At 32.8% G+C, this 22287-nt stretch overlaps 2 protein-coding genes across 5 annotated transcripts in view; both read left to right on the forward strand.

The window, feature by feature from the left end:
* The first annotated feature begins 2152 nt into the window (after positions 1–2152).
* Positions 2153–8928, forward strand: LOC108760691 (uncharacterized). 4 transcript variants are annotated; one of them, XR_001940091.1, is made up of 4 exons: positions 2153–2372; positions 7248–7326; positions 7791–8550; positions 8729–8928. XR_001940091.1 is itself a non-coding variant. In XM_018506775.1 (3 exons), the coding sequence occupies exons 1-3, from the start codon at positions 2288–2290 to the stop codon at positions 7951–7953; spliced, it is 327 nt and encodes a 108-aa protein (XP_018362277.1). In that variant the 5' UTR covers positions 2153–2287; the 3' UTR covers positions 7954–8928. The 4 variants fall into 4 exon arrangements, 2 of the variants coding, with proteins under 2 accessions (XP_018362277.1, XP_018362278.1); XR_001940090.1 differs by having other exon boundaries at positions 7791–8546; XM_018506775.1 differs by having other exon boundaries at positions 7791–8928.
* Positions 8929–21521: 12593 nt separating this feature from the next.
* The window catches only part of LOC108760781 (uncharacterized), a 32223-nt gene continuing 31457 nt past the window's right edge, over positions 21522–22287 (forward strand). Inside the window, exon 1 of the mRNA XM_018506943.1 lies at positions 21522–21724. Coding sequence (XP_018362445.1) covers positions 21529–21724 — 196 coding nt within the window. The 5' untranslated portion in view covers positions 21522–21528. The remainder of the gene's footprint in view (positions 21725–22287) is intronic.

Below are 22287 nucleotides of genomic sequence, written 5' to 3' on the forward strand. Positions count from 1 at the left end.
TACTGTTAATATTTTATTATTAATTGCTAAATTATCCAAAAACTTTTCCGAATCAAATTTTAGAAAATAGATGGACAATTAATATTTGATTTTTATTTACATCGTAATAATATCGATTTTAGTAAAATTTTAATTTTTAAATTATTTAATAAGGTACATAAAGATTTGAATTATTTAAAAAGATACATAAAGATATATATATATATATCTTTATATTAAAACTGTGCAAAATATTACATCTTTTTAAAATTCTATTTGAACGAGAAAGACTGCGCAGCACATAATTCTTTTACACTCAGTACAACTCTCAGCTTTAAATAGATATATTTAATTTGAGTTGCGAATAATGTTCGTTGATTTCCACAATTATCTCTGTCGGAAACTCAAGCAAACAAGACGGGTTATGTCTAGTAAACAAATTTTATTAAATTTCTATTCAGCGCCAAATTTAATGAATGAACAAATTACAGTGATTTATAAAATTGTATATCAAGGACGAGCAGATTGAATTAATTACTCCTTTGTTATACGAGAAGTCTATTGATCTATATTTATTTCTTTATCTGGTGGGACTATAAGCCGTTATATTGTGATAAGTTTGTAAATAGTCATAAAGTTTGTGTTTTAAATTTTTAACTATAATATTTGTAATTCTGATTATAATAGAAAAATTTACTGTAAGAGAGACGAATTTATTACTCAATTTTATATTATTTTATGTTATATTTAAAATAAGCAAAAGCATTTGGCAAAATGAACTCCAAAACTGACATAATAAGCAATAATTTCACTTTTTCTAGCTTTTTTTCACAGGATCCGTTTATACAAAATATTTACAAGTGAATATGTACAATATTTCCTAGAATTTCCACTATAAAATTTTTTTGATTTTTTTATATGCATACTTGGATACGTTCAGATTTCTACCCAAGTACTCCCCAGATATCATATTAGCTTTGTTTAACATTCGGTGAACAATAAGGATCAAATGATACCTGAGTGGCATTCAGGTGGAAATCTGAACACAGCCTTTTCTGCTGTTCTGCGAGATGCAAACATGTAATGCGAAATGTCTCCTTTTAAGAATTTTCTCATAAATTATACACGATTGCCTTCACATCAGATAGGACACTATAATGTAATATTATAAAGATTTAGTTAGCTTAATAATACTTTGAAGGCTTCCACGGGTATTTTCTTCAGAGGTGCCAAAGAGTAGTGTGCTCCTCACGTTGATGAAGTAAACGGCAAGGTTCACGAAACGTTAACATTGGATCACGACATACGGCGATAAACCCTGCGGCACTATTAAGTTAGCTTATGGTCTGTCTTACAGACAGGTGTGCTGATTTACGTAGTGTGTGTATTATGATTTTATATTTAAAACTGTATTATGGAAAAATAAGAAAGAAAAAAAAATTGATTTATAAACTACGACAGGAACATATAAAACAATACAATATTATCAATAATACAGTCATTATTATTTAAATTACGCAAGTTTACAAAAAAAAATTGTAAGAATTTTATTTTCGCATTTATAGAATTCGTTTTTAGTTGATTTTGTAGAAACAAATATATGTTTTTGAATACCAAAACTATGAGTTTTTACTTCTTTAATTATCTAAATAGATCATGTTTTGATCAGTAGGTATTAATAAAGTACACAACAGTTTCCGAGAAATAAGGGGATGTTCCTAGAAGATCTGTCAATATCGGTGATTTTACTTTGTAATAAATGTCTAGCATGTCTTTCTAACATAATATTTAATTTATAATTTCTTAGTTTTTATGTTTAACAAATTAAGAGAAAGAAAGAGAGAGAGAAGAAAAAGAAGGAGGAGAAAAATGTCTAGAATCTACTAGTTGCTTTGCAACTAGTTGCTCTCTCTCTTATCCGAGGGTATAAGTTTGTCGAAAGTGTGAGCAAACAGTAGCCGAAAATGATTCTATTCCTTTGTCCGCTTGAAGGGGATGTTTCTACAACACACGATCAAACAATGTATGTTAGAGCTTGCGTGGTATAGAACTTTTCGTCCGATCCAGAAGTCCAAGCTCCGTTTCTATATGTCCTCGTGGGGGCGCATCGCCACGCCTCCCGCGTCTATATAAGCGCTACGGTCGCGGTGAAACCCTCACTCGCACCCCAGTACGCGGTGGTGATTCAAGGGTGAGATTCCTTCCTGAGCGAAGGACAAGCGGGAGCAGCGGCAGAGACTTTGCGTTTCACTTCTACCGAATTTTCGTTAGCGCGAACTGTGAGCCGAGCGGGCACAGGTCGTGAGGCATGAGGGCCTGGTTGCTATGGTTGTTTCTTCTGTTGGTCGTCTTAGTCGACAGGAGCTTCGCTAATCCTTACTTCGATGATGGTGGTGAGTCATAGTCTGATCCTTTTTTTGCGTGTTAATGAAGAGCTGCAAGCTGCTTCTCTCAAATATATCTAACATAAACACTCATAAGACATTTTGAGAACGACGAAGAAACGTTGAAAAAATTCAAAATGTTTTTACGATAGCTTTGGTCTTACACTTGCGTTGAGTCTTTTGCTGATATATAAATTCGAGTTATTTAATGTCCACGTGCACGAGAGTGATTACCCACTATCCAGTCAGAAATGATAATGACGTTGATTCCATTATCATTTTTGACTGGGTAAATATTCGTATATTTACGACCAATATGCTGCAATATGTTGCCGACCGATTTTTTTATGCATTTGATGTATTATATGATGTAACTACTAAAATAGAAGTTATGTAAAAAAATTATATATTTACGATTATAATCTAAAAAATCCTTTTTTTGCAACTAATAATTAAGAAATCTTTATTTAGAAAACGTAATTCATATTTGCATTGCGTATATATGTAAAGAGAATAAAAAGTATATATGTAAAGAGAATAAAAAGAACTCTATTATTATTGTGAAAGAAACGTTAAAACTTTTTTCTAACTAGATTAATTTCTTGTTTACTTTGATGTCATCATATTGACAAAAAGTTTCTGATAGAATATTTTTATAATTATAAAAGATTACCTATTCATTTTTTGTGACCTTTAGGATTTTTCAGCTCCAGGCTAAGTGTGATATTAACTATTTTTTTTTATATGAAATATTTTTTCAACAGAAGTCGGTTTTTATTTTTTAAATATCGATGGCATTGTCTACTGTGCACGCGAAATAAAAATAACTCGTGTACTGTCGAATATTATAGAAATCGAAGATTATATAAAAAAATAACTCGTATACAGTAAAAAATAAATATATACATTAAGACTAAACAAATTTTTACAGTACACTTTACTTTTTAAAAAAATTTAAGTATTTCTGCATCTTATTATATAATTTTTTAATAACTTTTATATACGTTTATTATATATATATTTATATATATAAATAATATAATTAATTTAACATAAGAATTCATATCGTGTTATACACTGAGAAAGAAGCGTTGTTGTTTAGAAAAAAATTGTTGATTTAACTAAATGCAGCGGTCACGGATTTTCAAGCAAATATTTGTTAATTCAAACAAATAACATGTTAAAATGACTCACGTATATTTAATTTAAATCTGGAGACACTGCGGTAGTGTCTCGGCGCTAAGATACGCGCAACGACACTGCCCGTGGCTACTTTACGCGAGCCGGCGAGTTGCCAGGGATTGATATATAAATATTTGAATTAAATAATCACTATGAACTAAATGCGTTTAGTCAAATTAACAACTTTTTATCTCAGTGTATGCATCAATTACGTAAATATAAATCCAAATTATAATTAACTAAATGAACTATCATAGAGCCTTTAATTAATACTTTGTTTATTTTTATATCATACACTAATTACGCATTACTTACAGAAGTATTCATAAAATACCTAAAATTATATTCACATGTCGATTATTATATTACAATGATTTTTAACACGTTAAACACCGAGCTTACTTCTTTTAACTTCTTGTTTACACATTTAATTATTTATACTCAGTCATGGCGTAATTTTTTATATTCAGTCATGACGCTTAATGTGTTAAAATTACCTGGCGTCAGTCATTGGTAACTGACACGGCCTATACGAAAAGTATATTGTCAGTTACCAGTGACTGACGTGCGCTTAACGTGTTAAACATAAATGAAAATTGTAATGTAGACACTGTGTGCTTTATGTATATACGCGAATAAAGCTTTACGAAAATATATTTTCAATAAAGCTTTCGTGAAAATATATCTCTTACAAAGACTGTATGTTAAAAATATCTGTTCTGTTATAAATGAAATTACTAAAAAATCTCGTTGAGTAGGTTTGGTATGGTTTATTTTGTCAGAGTCTTTCTTTGTAATTAAATTTTTTGAACCGTATTATAATTTTGAACCAAATTATATAAAAAAATTATAATAGAAAGAGTTATTAGTAGCTTTTAAAATTATACATGCTTTTTAAAAGTTATTTTAACATTGCAAATTTTTTAATTAATATGCTAATCTATTTAACGTTTTGAAATTAACTTTGGAAATGAACTTTGAAAATATTAAATCTTTTAAATTATAATAGCACTTTTGCTCGCCAGCGTTATAGTATATGGAAATTTTTGTTGAAATTCAAATTATAATATAGACATAATATAAGCGTTTTTCACGGTTGTGCAATTTGTTAAAAGTTTTACGTTTATTACAGTACAAATTTATAATAGTTAACGTTACAAATTAGACTCTGTGCATATACGCCAAGTATGATTTATATGGCTGACAACAGTGTGGATGCAAATATTTTATAAATATACCTGTAAAATTATCAAAAGTCATGTAAAAATATTTTAAAGCAAGAATTAAACAAACGGAGATATTTTTATAGAAAAATTTGATTCGAGAACCAATTAGATTCGTATTATGCAAAATCAGTTGGATAGCAGACAGTGCAAGTGGAATAGGTTCATCCATGATCGGACGCATACCGATTACATCACGGTGTGCGTTAAGAGCTGTCAAATTTAATTAAACAGTTCTGACTCGCAATCATAAATCCAATATGTACGCGCAATGAAATATTCGCATAATCAAAATTATATTTGCCCATGACGATCATCCAAAAATATTGTAAAGTATTATATGTTGTTAACATCATAACATTTAGAAACAAAATAAGTAAATTTATTTTTTATTTAATATCAATATTATTTTGTTTAATCATTGAAAAATTTATTTTATGAGATAAATTTTAAAAAGGAAATCAAAGAAATGTACGCATTTTAGGAATACGCAGGGATCGTTGAATTCATCCTTTCTTAAAACTCAGTTTTATTTGCTGAATTCGAGAACATAATTAAAATAGTCTTATCGTTCGGGAAATATAATTTTGGGACGCATATTAACAGAAAAAAATAACGGTTGATTTTATCATTTTGTCGGGCCATGTATAATTTCTCTTTGTTTACCATATATAAAAATTATCTTTTTAAATTAAAATAAATTATTATTAAAGCCGCGCGTGTGACTTTTGCACTATATAGGGTGTTTTGTTATAATTTTATATTTGTTTTACACACATGGGTTCAACTTCTTTTATTGTTTTTATATTTGCAATTTATCTTTATTTTTTTTTATTCTTTATTAGACGCGTTTAGATTCCCATCTAAGTCCCATGTGTTATCCTTGTAACATTTAATGAGCAAGAAGGATAGAATGACATCTGGATGGCATTTGGGAATTTGCACACTTATTTATATAATTTCTTAAATTTCTTATAATAAACAATTTGTAGTAATTTAAATAATACAGATATTGCACACAATATTTAATCTGCAAACAATAGAGATAACATTTTCTAGAAAGAAGAGAAATCATGGTTCGTTTTATTAGCGTGCTTTAATATAACCTTTTACCTTCGCGCCGCAGAAAGGATTTTCTTGTGTAAGAGTTTTAGAAACGTATAACGAGACTTGTCGTAATAATTTTAATGGACCATAATTTTCTTCTACATATATAAGGCTGTACTGTAGCAAAAACAAAGATTTGCGATAATGAAAACGGAACGATGCAAATTTTGGAATATAATTTTTTTTGTAATATATTATTTTATAATTAAGTATCCAAGCAGCACAGCAGCGCTTGCAAAGCATTAATAAAGCGCATGTATAATCGTTTTTTTAGCACTTTGTTAACGTTTTGTAAGCGCTGTGTGTTTGGGTAGTTTAACTTTAATTTTGTAAGCTTTATTAAAAATGGATATAATGTGTGTGTGTGTGTGTGTGTGTGTGTGTGTGTGTGTGTGTGTGTGTGTGTGTGTGTAAAGAAACAGAAAGTTTTATTTTTCCCGATTGTATAATATAATTTTCAGTGTTGGATGAAGTGCCTTCTTTGTGAAGCTTGTATATATTTTCAGCTGATATAAGGTGGCTTTGTATAGTTATATAATTTTGCATATGTACACGTCTTTTACACTTTCTACTCGTTTCAATTCATAAAGTCTTTTTACAAGTTTCGTGCAAGTAGTTTTGTTATATTTCTAGGGAATATTTTATTTGGTAAAATTTCTTTTTGTCAAAAGATAAAATTATTTCCCGTAGTGATCATGTACTACATATCGAGTCAAAGAAATATATCAAGATCGAGTCCATTGTTGATATTGCCTTATAAAATATATAATAGAATTTCTTCTGTGAGATATACTTTTTAAATTCTTGAATCATGGATTGTCTATGCTTAATCTATGCTCGTATGTGATTACATAGCTGGATAAAATACTTTTTTTCTTTTTGAAGTGTGATAGTACATATCTCGAAGCGATTTTTGCCCTAAACATAATGTCGTCGTCAGAATTTGCGTAATAGTAAAAAAGTAGCATTTTTTACGCTATCTCACCCCAATTTACCCTAAAATCCTGATAATTTACGCAAATTTTGACGACGGCATTGCGTTCAACGCGAAACCATTTTCAGGATATGTTCTGTCCCAGTAAACAAGATACATTATGAAACATTTCAGCAACTTTCCGCAACGTTGTAACGTTGTTTGCTGGGGTGGCATTTCGAAGAAATTCGGTATCAAATCATGCTGTACACAATACGAGTTTTTTTCCAACATTCCAACAAAGAATACTTATTTTTTTAAAATCCATGAAAATATATAATCGCTTTGCATAAATTGAAAAAAAGTTCTATTTTTTGAATTTACAATGTAACTAATCGGATTAAAATATATTGCAGATTATGCATGTATTAAAACGAACCATTTATTTTACGCTTACAGAAGATGTAGACGATCTTCAAGCTGACGACTCCTCGGATTATACAGATGCTTTGGAAAATCTGATGCGAGTGGCACAAAAGTGAGTGGATTATCTTACTTGTCCGGTTTTATTTTCCTATGATTCTCCTCAACGGGATCTTTTCTGAGATCTCTAGATTACCTCTTTTCCTTCTCTTCCCTGACTGACTGTTACGGAAACTGCATACATTTTACGGACGTCGAAAACATACGATTATAATGAGACGTGTACACATATGCGACTCTACAACATTATTTTCATTCTATAACATTATTTTTATTTTTTGATGAAATCTTTTTAAGAGAATTAAAAAGATCAGAAAATAAAAATTTGAAAAACAATTTATTTTTACGTCTCTAAGAAAAAAATTATTCTTTTAGTATTTATAGTCAATACGTACATATATATGCATGTGTGAGCGTGACTGCACGAAACACCGAATTGACATTGCGATTTTTTTTCCCCTCCCTTGATGTCTCAATGTTGTGAAAAAGCATTTTCTCGATTTCCCTAATCTCGAGTAGACGTACCTCGTCGATAAACTTGTTTAGGCGGGCTTGCATAAGGCGTGGCGGCGATTGTTACCACCGACGGAAGGACTGCTGCTACAGCTCTAGCTGCCGCTGCAATCTCTGGGGTTCTAATTGCAAGTGTCAACGGATGGGTCTCTTTCAGAAGTGGGGCTAAACGATATCCTCCCTTTTTCTCCTTTTGCCATAAATCTAATTTCTACATTCACGCGTCTTGTTTCTTATATATTTTCTTTTCTTTTCTATTTACTTTCCCATCCAGTCCCCTTGAAAGTCTATTCTGACGATGATATCCCGTATAGTGTCCTTAAGTATATTTGAACGATTCTCCCATATAACTTAATCCACTCGATGTATCTCGTGGGAATTTCACGAGAAATTCTACGTTTTCAAGTTTTGCGGTTTGCATTCTTGATTAAAACGAAGGCCTCGATAATACGCTTTGACATCTTTCTTTCGTGTGTTTGTTAGACTCTTTAGAGAGAAAGAGAGAGAGAGAGAGAGAAATGAATGATTCTTCAAGCTTGTGATATCATAATTGGCAATAGTTTGCAAAATGTTACTCGCTCGGAAACTATTTACATTCTTCTACAATATCTATAGATCCAGTCTCCTAATGCAGTTTCCCAATGCAGTTCATGACTACCTCTCTCACGATATTCGATGCTCGGGATCAACTGTGTGTTGACTAATCGATATGCTTAACGATCCTCCTTCTCTTTCTAAGTCGTAGACCTCTCTGATTACAATGTAGGTAATGCGAAAATTATAATTAATTCACATTGATCAACTTTAATGCAATTGATTTATATCAAAAGTTACATCTATATGTGCGCTTATACGTACAAAAAATTTACTATTAAATACAACGTTATTTTTTGTCCGATATTACATTTATTTGCATATTTTAAATATACCTTATTTTTCTTAAGATTCCCTCGATATTCTTCTCCCTAAACCCCACCTCGGATTTTCCGCCGTTCCATCTTCACCAGTGAAGGTCGTCGTTAAATTGGAGCCAGAAATGCACGCTATGGCGAATGCACACTGCATTCAAAGGACCTTGATTCACACTAATCGATCGTTCCTTCAGCTGCAGTTCATCGGATCTTCTGGATAAAATGCGCGAGGAATAAGGATATACCTATTATATTATAACTATTAACTATTACTTTTCAAGTTCTATCGTTTTGTTTCACTGTTAAGTAAAAGTGCAAAAAAAATTGCGAAATATCTGCAAATAAAAATATTATTCTTACAATTATTCTTACAATTATTATTATTCTTTATAAAATACAAATTTTTTTTATTTAATATCCTTGAGTAAGTTCTGATTTCTATTTAAAATATATGTAAATGCAATATAATGGAAAATTGTCTTTATTTCGTAACAACAGTCGTTTTATTTATTTTTTAAATATAAACTCTAAATTTTAATGGGATAATAATATAAACTATTATGAAAAATTATACGTGGAAATTAATACGTTTATATTGACACACGTTTCAAATAGTCTAATTCGTTTCGATTCTCTCGTATTGCGTTATTCCTTTTAATAATCCTTCCGGATGTTTACTAATTAAATTGTAAAGGATCGAGAGTTTCATTACAATTAACGATACAAATCCTGATATTTATTACAAAAAATATAACTTTTTTTAGTCAAACTGGGTCAGATTCAATTTTCATGTTTTTGGGACTTCGCAATCCTCCTGGATAAAAAATTGGAAAAGGTTATTGAGTGAAGAGATACGCGAATTATAGGAATTACTGCCCTCTGATTGGAGATATTTCTCCGGCCACTTTCGCCAATCAGATCGTCGGTCTTCCTCAACTTGTTAGTCATTGTTTCGTCAATGATTGCGAGTAATCGATAGAATAATTAAAACTGATGTAACGACAGATTTCTTCTAATCAAATATGGATATGATAATCAAGAAGAAGGAATTATTTCTAGTCAGAATAGAGCTTTATTATTAATATATACCTATATGTGTGTCTAAAACGATTGCGATTTATCTAAAAGCATACTTTAATAGTATAATATGTATAGGTTACAGATGATCCGCAATTTACAATTTCCCGGCATCTTAAACTTTAAACGTATTACCTACATGTATGATTATAAAGGAAATATTACAATAATATAAATGTTTATGTATTGTATTTGAAGGTGGATGTACACGTATACCGATATAAAATGGAAATATAATATATATTATATATATACGAAATGTGTGTAATTCTCTTTTATTGTGCTGCCCCAGATCATTGATAATTTAATTTGTAGTTTTTTTTATTTCAAAGTATGCGACTTCCTTAATATCTCATACTCAAACTAAATAAGTATATAAATTAATGCTTTTTTCAGGTTCAGTATCAGCATAAAATAATTAACATTAAAGAATTTTATATCTTAAAGCTGTTAAGATTTTCAGTTTTAAATTGTCTATATTTACTTTGATTATTTATAAAAACTATAAATTTATAAAAGAAACACGATTTTGAAATAACTAAACAAAAAATATGAATAAAAAGATAGCTTTTTATCTTTTGCACCTGAGAGGCAGAGATTTTGATCATCTTCAAGTCACGATGACCTCTTCAAGCCGAGCAACGTCATGCTAGATACGCAGGGTCAAGTAACTGGACAGTGATGTACAGTTTAACTCACAACGCGATTTTCTTGCAGCAAGGAATTGTCTCACAAATAATAAATATATTTCTTACTTATAATTTATATAAATTTATACGAGAAATAATATATCATTACATAAAATTTCTTGCGATTAATTACAGTTATTCTATTCTTAAAAAATATTTCATTATTAAATTTTTTATTTTTTACATCGAAAACCAAATTTTTAACAATATACATAGTCTCACAAATCTAAACAATTTAGAAGCTTCTCTTCTTTGCGAAGTCTGATTTAATGTCAGTTTCTTTCGTACGTTTCCAAGTGTTAATGTTGTTCAAGTTTCAAATTAGATTAAGAAATAGAATCTGCATGAAATTAAATGAAGACTGAAGCTTTTGTTGACTTGTATTTCAAAAGTATGTATTGCTAAAGTTGAATTGGATTCGTGCAAACTCTATCAATGAGTTATATTATGAATTGTAAATCTCGGAAACACGATATTTCTACATTGAAATAAATTACGTTATTTTTTTTCTTTGCTACCAGAATCTATAACATCGAAAACATGCACGTAAATAATATATTATAAATGTATGGATAATAAAAACTTTCTATTTCATTTAATTTTTCAGTTAGGAGCATATATGTGTTATTGAATGAGTTAATCTATTTTAATCTAACATAATTAAATATATCATTAATTTTGTGTAATTTCATTAATTAGATTTAGTAAATGTCTCGATTTCTCTTGTTATTTGCACTTTGTTTCGTTTTCTTTTTACATTCAATATCGTTTCAACAAAAGATCGATAAGAATTAAGAACTAATGAACGACACTTTATCGTGAGTTTCTCTAATTGAAGTATATATTTCTAAGACCACATCGATCTCGATCACGATCTTGCGCGGGAGGAAGAGAAGAAAAGGTTAAACGAGTTAACCCCATGGAACCTCGATGACCTACGTCCTTGCCCGAGTCGACTCTATATCATAAATAATCTCTTGGTAATGCAACGGGTGTTCCGGATATATACATTTTCAGAATATTTCATCATTTGTACAGAGCCTTTTGACATTATGCGTGTGTTTGCTGAAAATATATATTTGAGAGCAAAACATTGAATTAACAAGCTAATTCTCTTTTGGCCTAAAATGTTCCTTTATAAAGAATATCTGCTAAGTGCAGGACTGGTATTTCAAAAAAGATTTTGTTATTTTACAGAAACTTTTTGATGTTTAAAAACAATTGTATACATAAAGATAAAACTAAATAAAAATATCACGCTTATAGATTTAATAATAGAATTTTTTTCACATTGATTCGTTCAAATTTTATCGAAATTTGTCATTAAAATATGTGTATAATATTATAAAATACATTATTATAAAGTAAACCTACCGTGAGGAAAAGGAATTTATAAAAATTGTTATAGAGCGCGGCTACATAGGTGTTTGTTAATATTGCTTATATATTCACGTTTTTTATTAATAATTAAACTTATTAATTATATTTTTTTATTAAATTAATTAACCCAGCCTTAATTCGCACATAATGACAAAATAGAAACACTTTAAATGAGATTTTTCAACTAAATCATAAATAATTTCTGTAATGGGCAGTAATGAGAGGTGATTCGTATGTATGTCAGTGATGCAATAACAACGTCGATGAGTTCTTATAATTAATGGGCTAAGCTTTTCGTCACGTACGTTTGCTTCATTCTGTTAGGTTCACCTAAGTCAATTGTTTTTTCTAGAACGACGTGTGTCGCAATGTCAGGACAGAAGTAATAAGTATTATGTAAATGTAAAGGTGATTCTACGGTGAATAATACTGATCAGTAATATTGAATCAATAATACTGGCAGTATGCATCAATATTCTTAATATTTTTACAATCTTACACGATCAGTATCATTGATACTATATATTTCACTTTAGTTTTACGCACATTATCTATTGCACTGTGGCATGGATCCCTAATCAAGCAATACTGATGCTCGAGAATTAAAATCCTAATCACCATCAGTATTCTACGTCAATTCATCAATATTAACTACACACGATCAGAAATATTGTCAGTATTTGTTAATGCATGATGACAGTAGTAATATTATTGACCGTGTAGAGTCACCTTAAGTGGATGCTGGCATGATCTTTAAGGAAATTGCTGTTTTACCGACTTACACATTTACGGTTTACGGTCCATAATATATATAATATATGGTTTATGAAATATTAACAGATCACTACATACTACTGCATCAATGTCGTACGCACATAACACAAAATTTTCATGTAATCTTTTCTTATATACTATAGCTTCTAAGTTTATTTCTAAAAAACACAGTATTGTTCTTTCATGTAATTTCTATCCTGGATAAGGCTGGTACTTATATTATAATCTGTTTTTATTATAAGACCGTCTCAAATATAATAATATTTTAAGATGTTAATACGGATTTTTGATTGGTGAATGACATTTTAACACTGTATTTAAGACAATTTTGAGTAAAAGAATCGGCTATAAATACCGGTCCAAGGTCTTTATAACTCTTTTTACAGTAATTAAGTTGTTATAAAGACAGATATCTTAAATTAAAAAAGCTTCGGGATCTGTGATTATGAAATGAAATACTGCCGAATGTAAGGAAAGGAGGAAGCACGGCTAGGATATGAAAGAACGTAATCAGGAGGAAAGTTTGATAACACGATTGACGAGGGAATCATAATATGTGGATCACGTTTTGCACATGATAGTTCCACGAAACAAGTTTTTTTGCAGATTCATACTTTTTAGTTAAAGTAACTTTAGTTTTAGAAGGTAAATGTAGCGTAAAGTATTTCCGATTGGATGAGAAAAAGAGTATTCTGACTTAATATTTTATACTGAGAACCACATTTTTCCATGATATCGTAATACTCTTTTATGAGAGTGTGCACCAGTTCTGTTTACTGAACCATGTTTATCTTGTCTGTTAATATCTTTGGTGCATATTACGTGGTCTCTTCGACGTCTCGGTACGACATTGCGTAAGTGGGATTACTATGCAAGCATGCGGTTCGCAACCTTGGGAGCAAGCTACAAGAGCGAACACGCCGTGTCTCTCTGCCTACGTCCTGACGTCATTTACTGTCGAGAAGATTAGAACTTATAGCGTTTTCGGCCCGATCGGGTTTGCACCAACCTGGGTTGGATTAATCTTTTCTATTAAGAGCAGATGTTATTTAAAATGCGATGAAAAAGCGTGTTTAGATTATAATCAAGAAACATGGTATAGTGTCTCAGCATTAAAAGTACGCAAAGCATATTTCTTACAATAAAAAGGAAATTGTTCTTTTTTTAAATTTTGGACTTATTTTTCAGATAAAGATTAATAAATAAAATTACATGCTTCTGTCCAATGTCGGCTCTCATTGGCAATTTAAATTAAATTTTGTTAGATTTATTCATTACAGTATATTATATATATATATATATATATATATAAAGAGAATGTTAAAAAGAGGCCAATTTCTGCTCCAAAAGAAGTAAATAAAAGGAATATTTTTTGTAAATTTTGACTTCCTGAATACAATAAATTATTAAGAAATTCGAATATTTCGAAGATTGAGCACAAACATAATCGTATATTTATTCAAATTTTAATATTTTTACTTAATTTTCAAAGTGTTCCTCAAACTTTTTAACTTAACATCATCAAATCCAAAAGATTAAAATCTACAAAAACACTATTTCCTTTACTTAAACCTTTTTCGGCAAAAATCTATTCTCTTTCGGAGGATGTTAAAAAGGAGCCAATTATAAATATTTTAATATTAATAATTAAATAATATCTAATAAAATATAATTATTTAACTTCAATAAAATAACTAATCAATTGAATAATCATAAGATTTTAACATTTTCCAAACGATTAATCCGTAGAGAAGCTACAGCATAGAGAGACTACAGCGGACTACAAAAACATTTTATCATGTTATTTATTTATCTTTAATTTGCGGTTATAGCTTAAGATTTGAGCTTTCATTTCAGTTAATGCTCGAATTTCTATGATGTCCATTTTTTTAAACAACTTCAAAAATGGCAAAAAATTTGTTTTTTTATTTTTAACCTGATTTTTCTTAAAAAAAAAACTGATGTGCTGAAGTATTTATTGTTTTATTTTAGAATTTGTAATCTATAAAAAAAACTTATCAGAATCATCTGCGATATATCATAAAACATGAAAAAAAGTTACACAGTGTAATTGAATACAAAATAAAACTTGTAATGGATTGCTGAAGTTAAAAATTGATCTGATGGCTTTTATCACCAAAGAATTTGTGACATAATATCTGTAAACTTACAAAAGCCTTGATAGATACTTTCCCATGTAGTTTATGTCACACTTTCCTTAGAACACGATATAAATCCATGAATTATGTTAAAGGGGCAAGAAAATGTATTGGTTTATAAAAACAAATAAAATACTAAATGTATCATCATCTATTTTTATAGTGAAAGATAATTGTTTAAGAGAGGAGTTGACATGGTTAACTTTAATATCGGTAGTAGGGTGGAATTTCATTTTATAAGCCTATTGTGACATGTGGGCTCAATGTCTCGACATTAATTTGAATCCTTCCAATTAATTTATCGCTCGGTATTTGAAATTTTGGAATTAAAGAACAAACGGTTAGTTTTTATCTTATACTTATCTCAATAAGTTGAGTAGTTAAAGTACAAAAAATAAATCATTTTGCTCTCCAAATCAAATGTAGTTTATGAAATTCATTATAACGAATGCAAAGCATTATATGTTGGCCAGACGAAGGTGACTAAAGACCAGAGAATTACGGAGAACACAGGATTTATATTAACAGAAATACAAATCAGCTTTCGGTAATTACGGAACATAAGGTAGGTACGAGACATAAATTTAATTTGGATAATGTTAAAATTCTTGATGAGAGGAAGAAACGTTAAACAAAAGATTAATTTCCGAAATGATTTATAAACAGAGACAGGTACTAAATTTACAAAAGACGCTGAATCGCTTAATTCCTTGTACACAAGTTTGTTTACCAAGAATTAATGTTTTCATCTTTTGACGACATTTACAATAATTTATCCTTATAAAATCTTTGTCCGCGACATATAATCGTAAACATAATACATAAACGTATTATGTTTACGATTATATTGTATGTAGTGTTTTGTTATATCATGTTTTGCTATAAATCAGGTTAACGCAGTACTAGTATTATGTAGTAATCTTTAATTTTCTAGATAAATCTTTTAAATTCGCTTTAAATTTGCGCTTTAAATTCAAAACAAGTGTTCTTACTGTGCAATGCGGATCAAGTTTTCATTATAATGGGAATATGATCGAAAAGAGAAAATTATTATGTCGTGGACTTTTACGAAAGAATTAATAATGACGTTTCTTTCAACGATTCGATGTTACACGTGTAACGAAAGGAATTAGCGTAAAATCACGCACAGCTGACGTTTCCGTAATGTGAAGATTACTTTATACAGGATAATCCTTTTCGTTATTAGCTCACGAGTCCGGATAATGTTCGCTCAGTAGTGGTCGCTGAATAAAAAGCGTATCGAATTTCATGGTTCTCGACATTTATTCCTACTTATCACAATATGCGACATTAGACGATTCGTCTCTGCGGTTTTACACTTTTTCGCTCGGAATTTATTGCACCACAGAATAAACTATAAAGTATCCAGCCGCAGAGTTTGTTGCCCCGAGAACAACGGTGGAAACTATAATTTTAGCAGGATACATTGCCTTCACATTCCATTATGTTTTCGATGACGTGATAAATAAACTGCTGTAATTATTAATTAAAACGCACATTATGAAAGCGATTTGCGCTTCGAAATAATTTCTAGATACCAAAACGATTATAGGTTTATTCAGAGGCAACATGATATACATGTACGCGTAATAATTCTTTGATATTTGAGTACGACTACACTGACGCGGTAGGAATATATATAGGAATAGCAATTCTCTTAATTAGATAATCAGTCTAAATTCGTATCATATTATTTAAACAATATTTTATTCATTATATTATTAAATCAAATATAATACAATAATTAATCTCTAAGATAAATTTTATATAATATATTCTGATGTGTGAGAGATATTAAATTTTGTGTTCTTCCAACAGTAAAATTTGTTAATTAATAACCAGATATGTATTTATCAATTTTCTCTTCTTTATTTTCTATTTTTAAAAGAAATATACCGATTTATTTACTCACAATATTATTATAATTTTAATAATTATAATATTAATAATTATAATATTAACAATTATTATAATATTAATAATATTATTAAATTATATAAGATTATAGAAGATCAAAAATTAAAGAATTTATATCACTAAAGCGTCCGCCTTTGCCATTTAAATGTAATAAATTGTACTAAAATTATGAAAAGTGATATCGACCTTCAACGTAGGATTTGATGTTGAACACTCCTAAAGTTCATCTACGTAATAGACTTAGAGGTGGAGACGTAAAGCCGAGGCTTTAAGAACTCGTAGTTTGAAATATGAATATGTGATGAAGAAATCTAAGAGTGGAATTACTCGGCAAAAGCGGAAATCCTCACAGCTTAAATGGGTTTACGTTCGGTTGTATCTGTAGTGATATATAGTACCATGCACAACGCTTAATGCATCATCTTCCATGCACGTGTTATCCTGCAGGATAACTGTGTGATAATGAAATTAAATCACCCAATTATGTTTAATATTAGCTAAACATTATTTCCTAATATTGGCGAAACATTGGAAAACAGTGTACAGCCACTATTAAACATTGAACAAAAATTAAATCCCTAATATTGTTGAATCAATATTAGCTAAATATGATTAGACATCTACCTTACAATATTTGACTAATATTGAGGATTCCATTCTTACTTACCAATGTTTAATATTGGCTCTACATTGTTTCCCAATATTGCGACAAATACTTTGTGCTATTAGAGATTATATTAATGACGTTGCGAGTTTTTTATGGCAATAACAGCAACACCAGAATTGGAAAAGTCAGTCGTTACTGTAATAGAGCGGAAGTCACTCGTTACTGAAAAGAATAATTCATTATTCGCAATGTTACTCGTTGCTTTTAACGAATAAAATAACGCGTCGATGCGTTACAAGTATCGCATTATATTTTTTCAGTAAATATAACGCTTAATGATGACAAGTTACTTTTCAAAGTGACTTCTCCAATCTTAGTGCAATCTTATCGTTTAGTTAGTTATCGTTACAGTCATAAACAATTGCAACGTCATTATCGAATCGTTATTATAAAAAGTATTATAACGGTAAAAGTAACGGCGTCACTATACTTCTATTCCCTGTTATCAAGTCACAAATATGTGGTCGATAAACAAAGGGAATCTTCTAAATAAATCACAGAATTTAATGAAAAAGTAACATTTTTACATTTTACATTAATATTTATTTACTATTTTAATTAATTCAACTATTTAAACTGTGGACTAGTTGAGCATTTATTAATATTAAATTATAATAATATATATTAACATTGTATAAGTATGTGTGCATATAAAGAGAGAAGATATTTCTCTAAGAACATTTTTCCGACATGACATTTCGACATTTGCGCAGATATAACAAGAGAATCGCTTCATTTATAAGTTATCAAAAAGAGATAAAACAAAATGGTATATTTCCACAGATTTATCTCTTTTCCTTCTACATTCAACCAGTCCCTTACAGCTTCCTGTTTAAAAATCCACCTTGTACTTCGCCCTCGGTTTAGCACAATGAAAGGAGCGAGGTGCCTCGCGAACGTGAGGTACAGTATCACGGAGTCACGAGAGTGAAGAGTACAACAGTGAACGGCGCCGAGAGACGGAGGGAGCGAGCAGATGGTACGACGAAAGGAGAAGAGGAGAGGAGGGGTGCACGTTGGAGAAAGATAGAAAATGATAGAGCGCGCTCGTTCCAGGCAACTCGGCCGCGTCGGTCGACATCGGAGCTCAGTATGCCGTGCAGCGCGCAGGCTCGCGTACACACGTATTGTCCTTTTCTCTCTCTCCCCGTTTTGCTTTCCGCGCGCGGCGAGTCCTCTCTTTCTCTTCTTCCCTCCCGCTTCTCTCGCGCGCGCACCGTCGCGTCGTCCGGTACGCACGCTCCGCGCGTATTCCTCGCGTACGTACGTACAACACGTAGCCTACGCACGCCGAATATAATACTTACGTGCGTGCGTGCGCGCGCGTGCATCGAAGTAATACGCAAGTACAAATATTTCGCGGCGCAGGCTTTTTTTTTCTCCTCCGCACGCACGCGTTTCGCGACCTACCTTTTCCTGCGCGTTCTCTACGCCGCTCTTGCGTATCCGCGAGTGCGTTAATCGTGTGTATGCATACATATATATACATGTGTATGTGCACGTGATTTCTTTCTTTTTTTTTTTATGCATGACTACTCGCGCACAGCGGCAGACAGGTACGTGGAGGACAGGTACACACGTCGTGGTCGGCCGTCGCGCCGCGCACCGAGTGCACCGAGTTGACTAACGGAGTGCCGTCGCTCGCGAGTGCCGCTGCTCCGCGAAACACGGGCGCAGGTAACGCGAAGAAGATATATATATATATATTTTTTTTTTCTTTTCCGTGCAGGAAAGAAGAAGTGTATCGATGCGTCAGTGCGACGTCTGCGCGCGACAACGACTCGAGTCGCGTGACCCACATACACGCGACGAGTGACACGGTGACACACGGGCGAAAGTGATTGAACCGATGCGAATGGGTGCGCGCACAAGTGTCGCGAGTTCGTCGCAGGAAAGAGCGGGAAAATCGAGCGATATTGGAACCGACCCGTACACGATACGTGAGTACGGTGTACGTACAGCGCACGCTACGCGCGTAGGAAGAAAGGAACGCGTGTGAACGAACGAACGTACGTGAATGTGATCGGAGCGCGTTACGAAACTCCTGTAGGCCTGAGATGTGGCACAAAATGAAGCGAGCGTATCCGCAAGCGATCGATAACTATAGCTGCACTATAGTCGACTCGGTGAATAGCAAGCGGCCTGTGCTACCAGCCAATCCAACCTAACGGACAACGCGTGACCTCCAGGAGCGGCGTGACGAGTAGGTGGATGGGTTCGCCGACGATCCCAACTCGTTCAACCACGCCGATGATGTTGAGAGAGAGTCGCGCGACGTTTTTGTAATACGTTCGAAGAAACGGGTCGGCGAGAAACGGGGAAAAGGGAAAGAGAGAGAGAAAGCGAAAACACACGCGCGAGGGAAAATATGCGTTTAACGACGATGCGAGTGGAAAGAAATCTTTCGGGTGATATTCGGTAATGGAACGTCGTCGTTAATGACGCGACGGTGATCGACGGAATCGATCGTCGTCCAACGATCGATTTAGCGCGCATCGCGCGCGATCCGGTATCTTCGTTCCCCTTCTCCGGAACGTTCGAAGCGGAACGCGAAGAGAATCAGAGTCGAGGAAGAGAGACAAACGAAAGGAGGTAGAAGGGAAGAAGGGCGAGAGAAAAGAAGAGCGAGAGCGAGAGAGAGAGAGAGAGAGGGGGGAAAGGACGAAGGAGAAAAACAGAGATAGAAAGGAATAGAGAAAGAAAGAGAAAGAAGATATCTTATTTTTAGCAACGCCGCTTTGCACATCGCAAAAACCGGTTTCACAGAGTCCACACAATCTACAAGAGTACGAAGAAAACCGATAGCTTTCGCCAAGGGTTTTTGAGGGAGGAAGAAATACGTATACAGATAACAAAGACACGTATACGTTTGTCTCTGTTGTAGAGATAGAGTGAGAAAAGAAAGGAACAGAGAAATATATGCTTATCAGAGGCACTTTGAGGTGAAAATTCCCTTGGATACGATTCCTAAAGTATTCAAAGGTATATGACAACTCCAGGAATTATAGATAAAACAGAAATTGGATAGAGCATAAAAGATTCAACAAACAAATTCATTGTGATATCTGATTCAAGGCTTTGTGTGTGTGCGTGTATGTGTGCGTATCTGTGTGTGTATGTGTGAATAAAGAGGAAGATATACGAGGAAACAATGTCACAGAACGTGGAATTCGTTTAAGTCAATACGCGTGCACTTCTCGTGCACCCTGCCGCACCTTACTCCCTCGAACTCCCAGCCATCAGCCACAACCACCTCTGCCGCCCCTTCTTTTCTCAGGCTACCGGCTTATCGATTGCGTGCGTATGCACGCGATAACGCAGTCGACATGAGATTCGATTATCGACTGTAATGACGACGACGACGTTCGAGATCTCGGGATTGAAGAAGCTACCTGACGACATCTGAAGATTGAAGAAGCTACTTGACACCTGAATTAGATGCTAACTGGTACCTGTCAAAATCGTCGAGTTTACGATCAAAGTCAAAGACAGACAGGACCGCAAAAAATGCTGAGAATGCTTCACGATTGAGGAATCGAAACTGTATCGTTATCAATGAATCAGTTCGAGCGGTCTTCAAGAAGAAATAAGTAAAAATAAGATTGATTGTTGACAAAATTTAGATTACTAATTCGTTTATATCCAGAATATGGATATATATCGTACTCTAGTCTGTAATTACTAATAAAAATCGGAAGAAAACAGAATCTATATCGAAAAATAGAAGATAAAGATATTTTACTTCTCAACGACGAATAACGATCAACACAAACGTTGAGCATTAAATGGGAAAATCGATACTCGTCAATAGTATCGAATCGCGCCGATGCTTGAAACGTTTGATTCCCGATCACACTTTAGAATACCTATATTAATAATATATCGACATATTGATGACGTTAAATTCATTTGTAACAAATTGACATCTCCAAGCTGAGGAAGGATTCAATAGGATATGTTCGTTGATTTATGCAAATCTCTATAAATCGCATACGATATTGTCGATGAAGATACCAAAGCCATTGACATCAACGTGATCGATTCGCGTCCGATTCACACATCCGCGACAACGCAGAGAACTCTCGTCGCAGACTCGTCATCGACGTAAAGCCGGCAGAACGTTATCGAAGAATACGAACGGCATGAAGAATGGCAACCAATTCTTCAAGCACTCGTCAGGGCGTAAGGGCGATCGCCACGACGACTACCGATCCGCAGCGGAGCGAGAAGCGCGCCGTCGCGGCACGGGGTGCCGCCGGCGCTCTGGCCCTGAGCGTCGTGGCTCTCGTCGTGCAATCGGCGGCCACTGCGACTCCCACCTGGGGATACTTCACCAATCCTGACGGTGAGTCATTGTCCGGCGCGCGCGTGATCGGTTTTATTAATTAAGCCCTGCTTCTCATATACGTGACTCACTTCGTGGTTATGTAGGTTAAGTTTTTTTCGCGAGTTTGGCGTGCTCGATAAGCTGGCTTGAATATTTTTTTTAGTTTATATTGGAAAAAAGAGGAAACGCTGTTTAATTAAGTTCAACTTAGCTTTCATAATAATTTTATATATAGTAACTTTTTACTGTTTTCTTTTTATAGCTGTAATATTAATAACACTGATACAAGTGACGAAAGAAAATCAGATTAACACAAATAAGCGAAGAAGGCCATATTCGGTTAAAACGGATATTGATGTCTGATAATATTTTTGTGTGAATCTTACTTCGAGCAAATTGTTTACCGATTTATTTGTCAATCTTGAAACATAATCTTAAATTAAAAAAAGCTGGAGTACGTAATGTTACAAATTAAATTGACGAGCAAAGCGATTTAATAATACTAATGCTAATGAGCATCTTTGAAATATTGTCAAGAATTTATTGTGAAAAATATCTCAGCCAAGATTCAAACCTGAATT

Source organism: Trachymyrmex cornetzi, unplaced genomic scaffold (assembly GCF_001594075.2).
Source record: "Trachymyrmex cornetzi isolate Tcor2-1 unplaced genomic scaffold, Tcor1.1 scaffold23, whole genome shotgun sequence".
NCBI classification, from domain to species: Eukaryota; Metazoa; Arthropoda; class Insecta; order Hymenoptera; family Formicidae; genus Trachymyrmex; species Trachymyrmex cornetzi.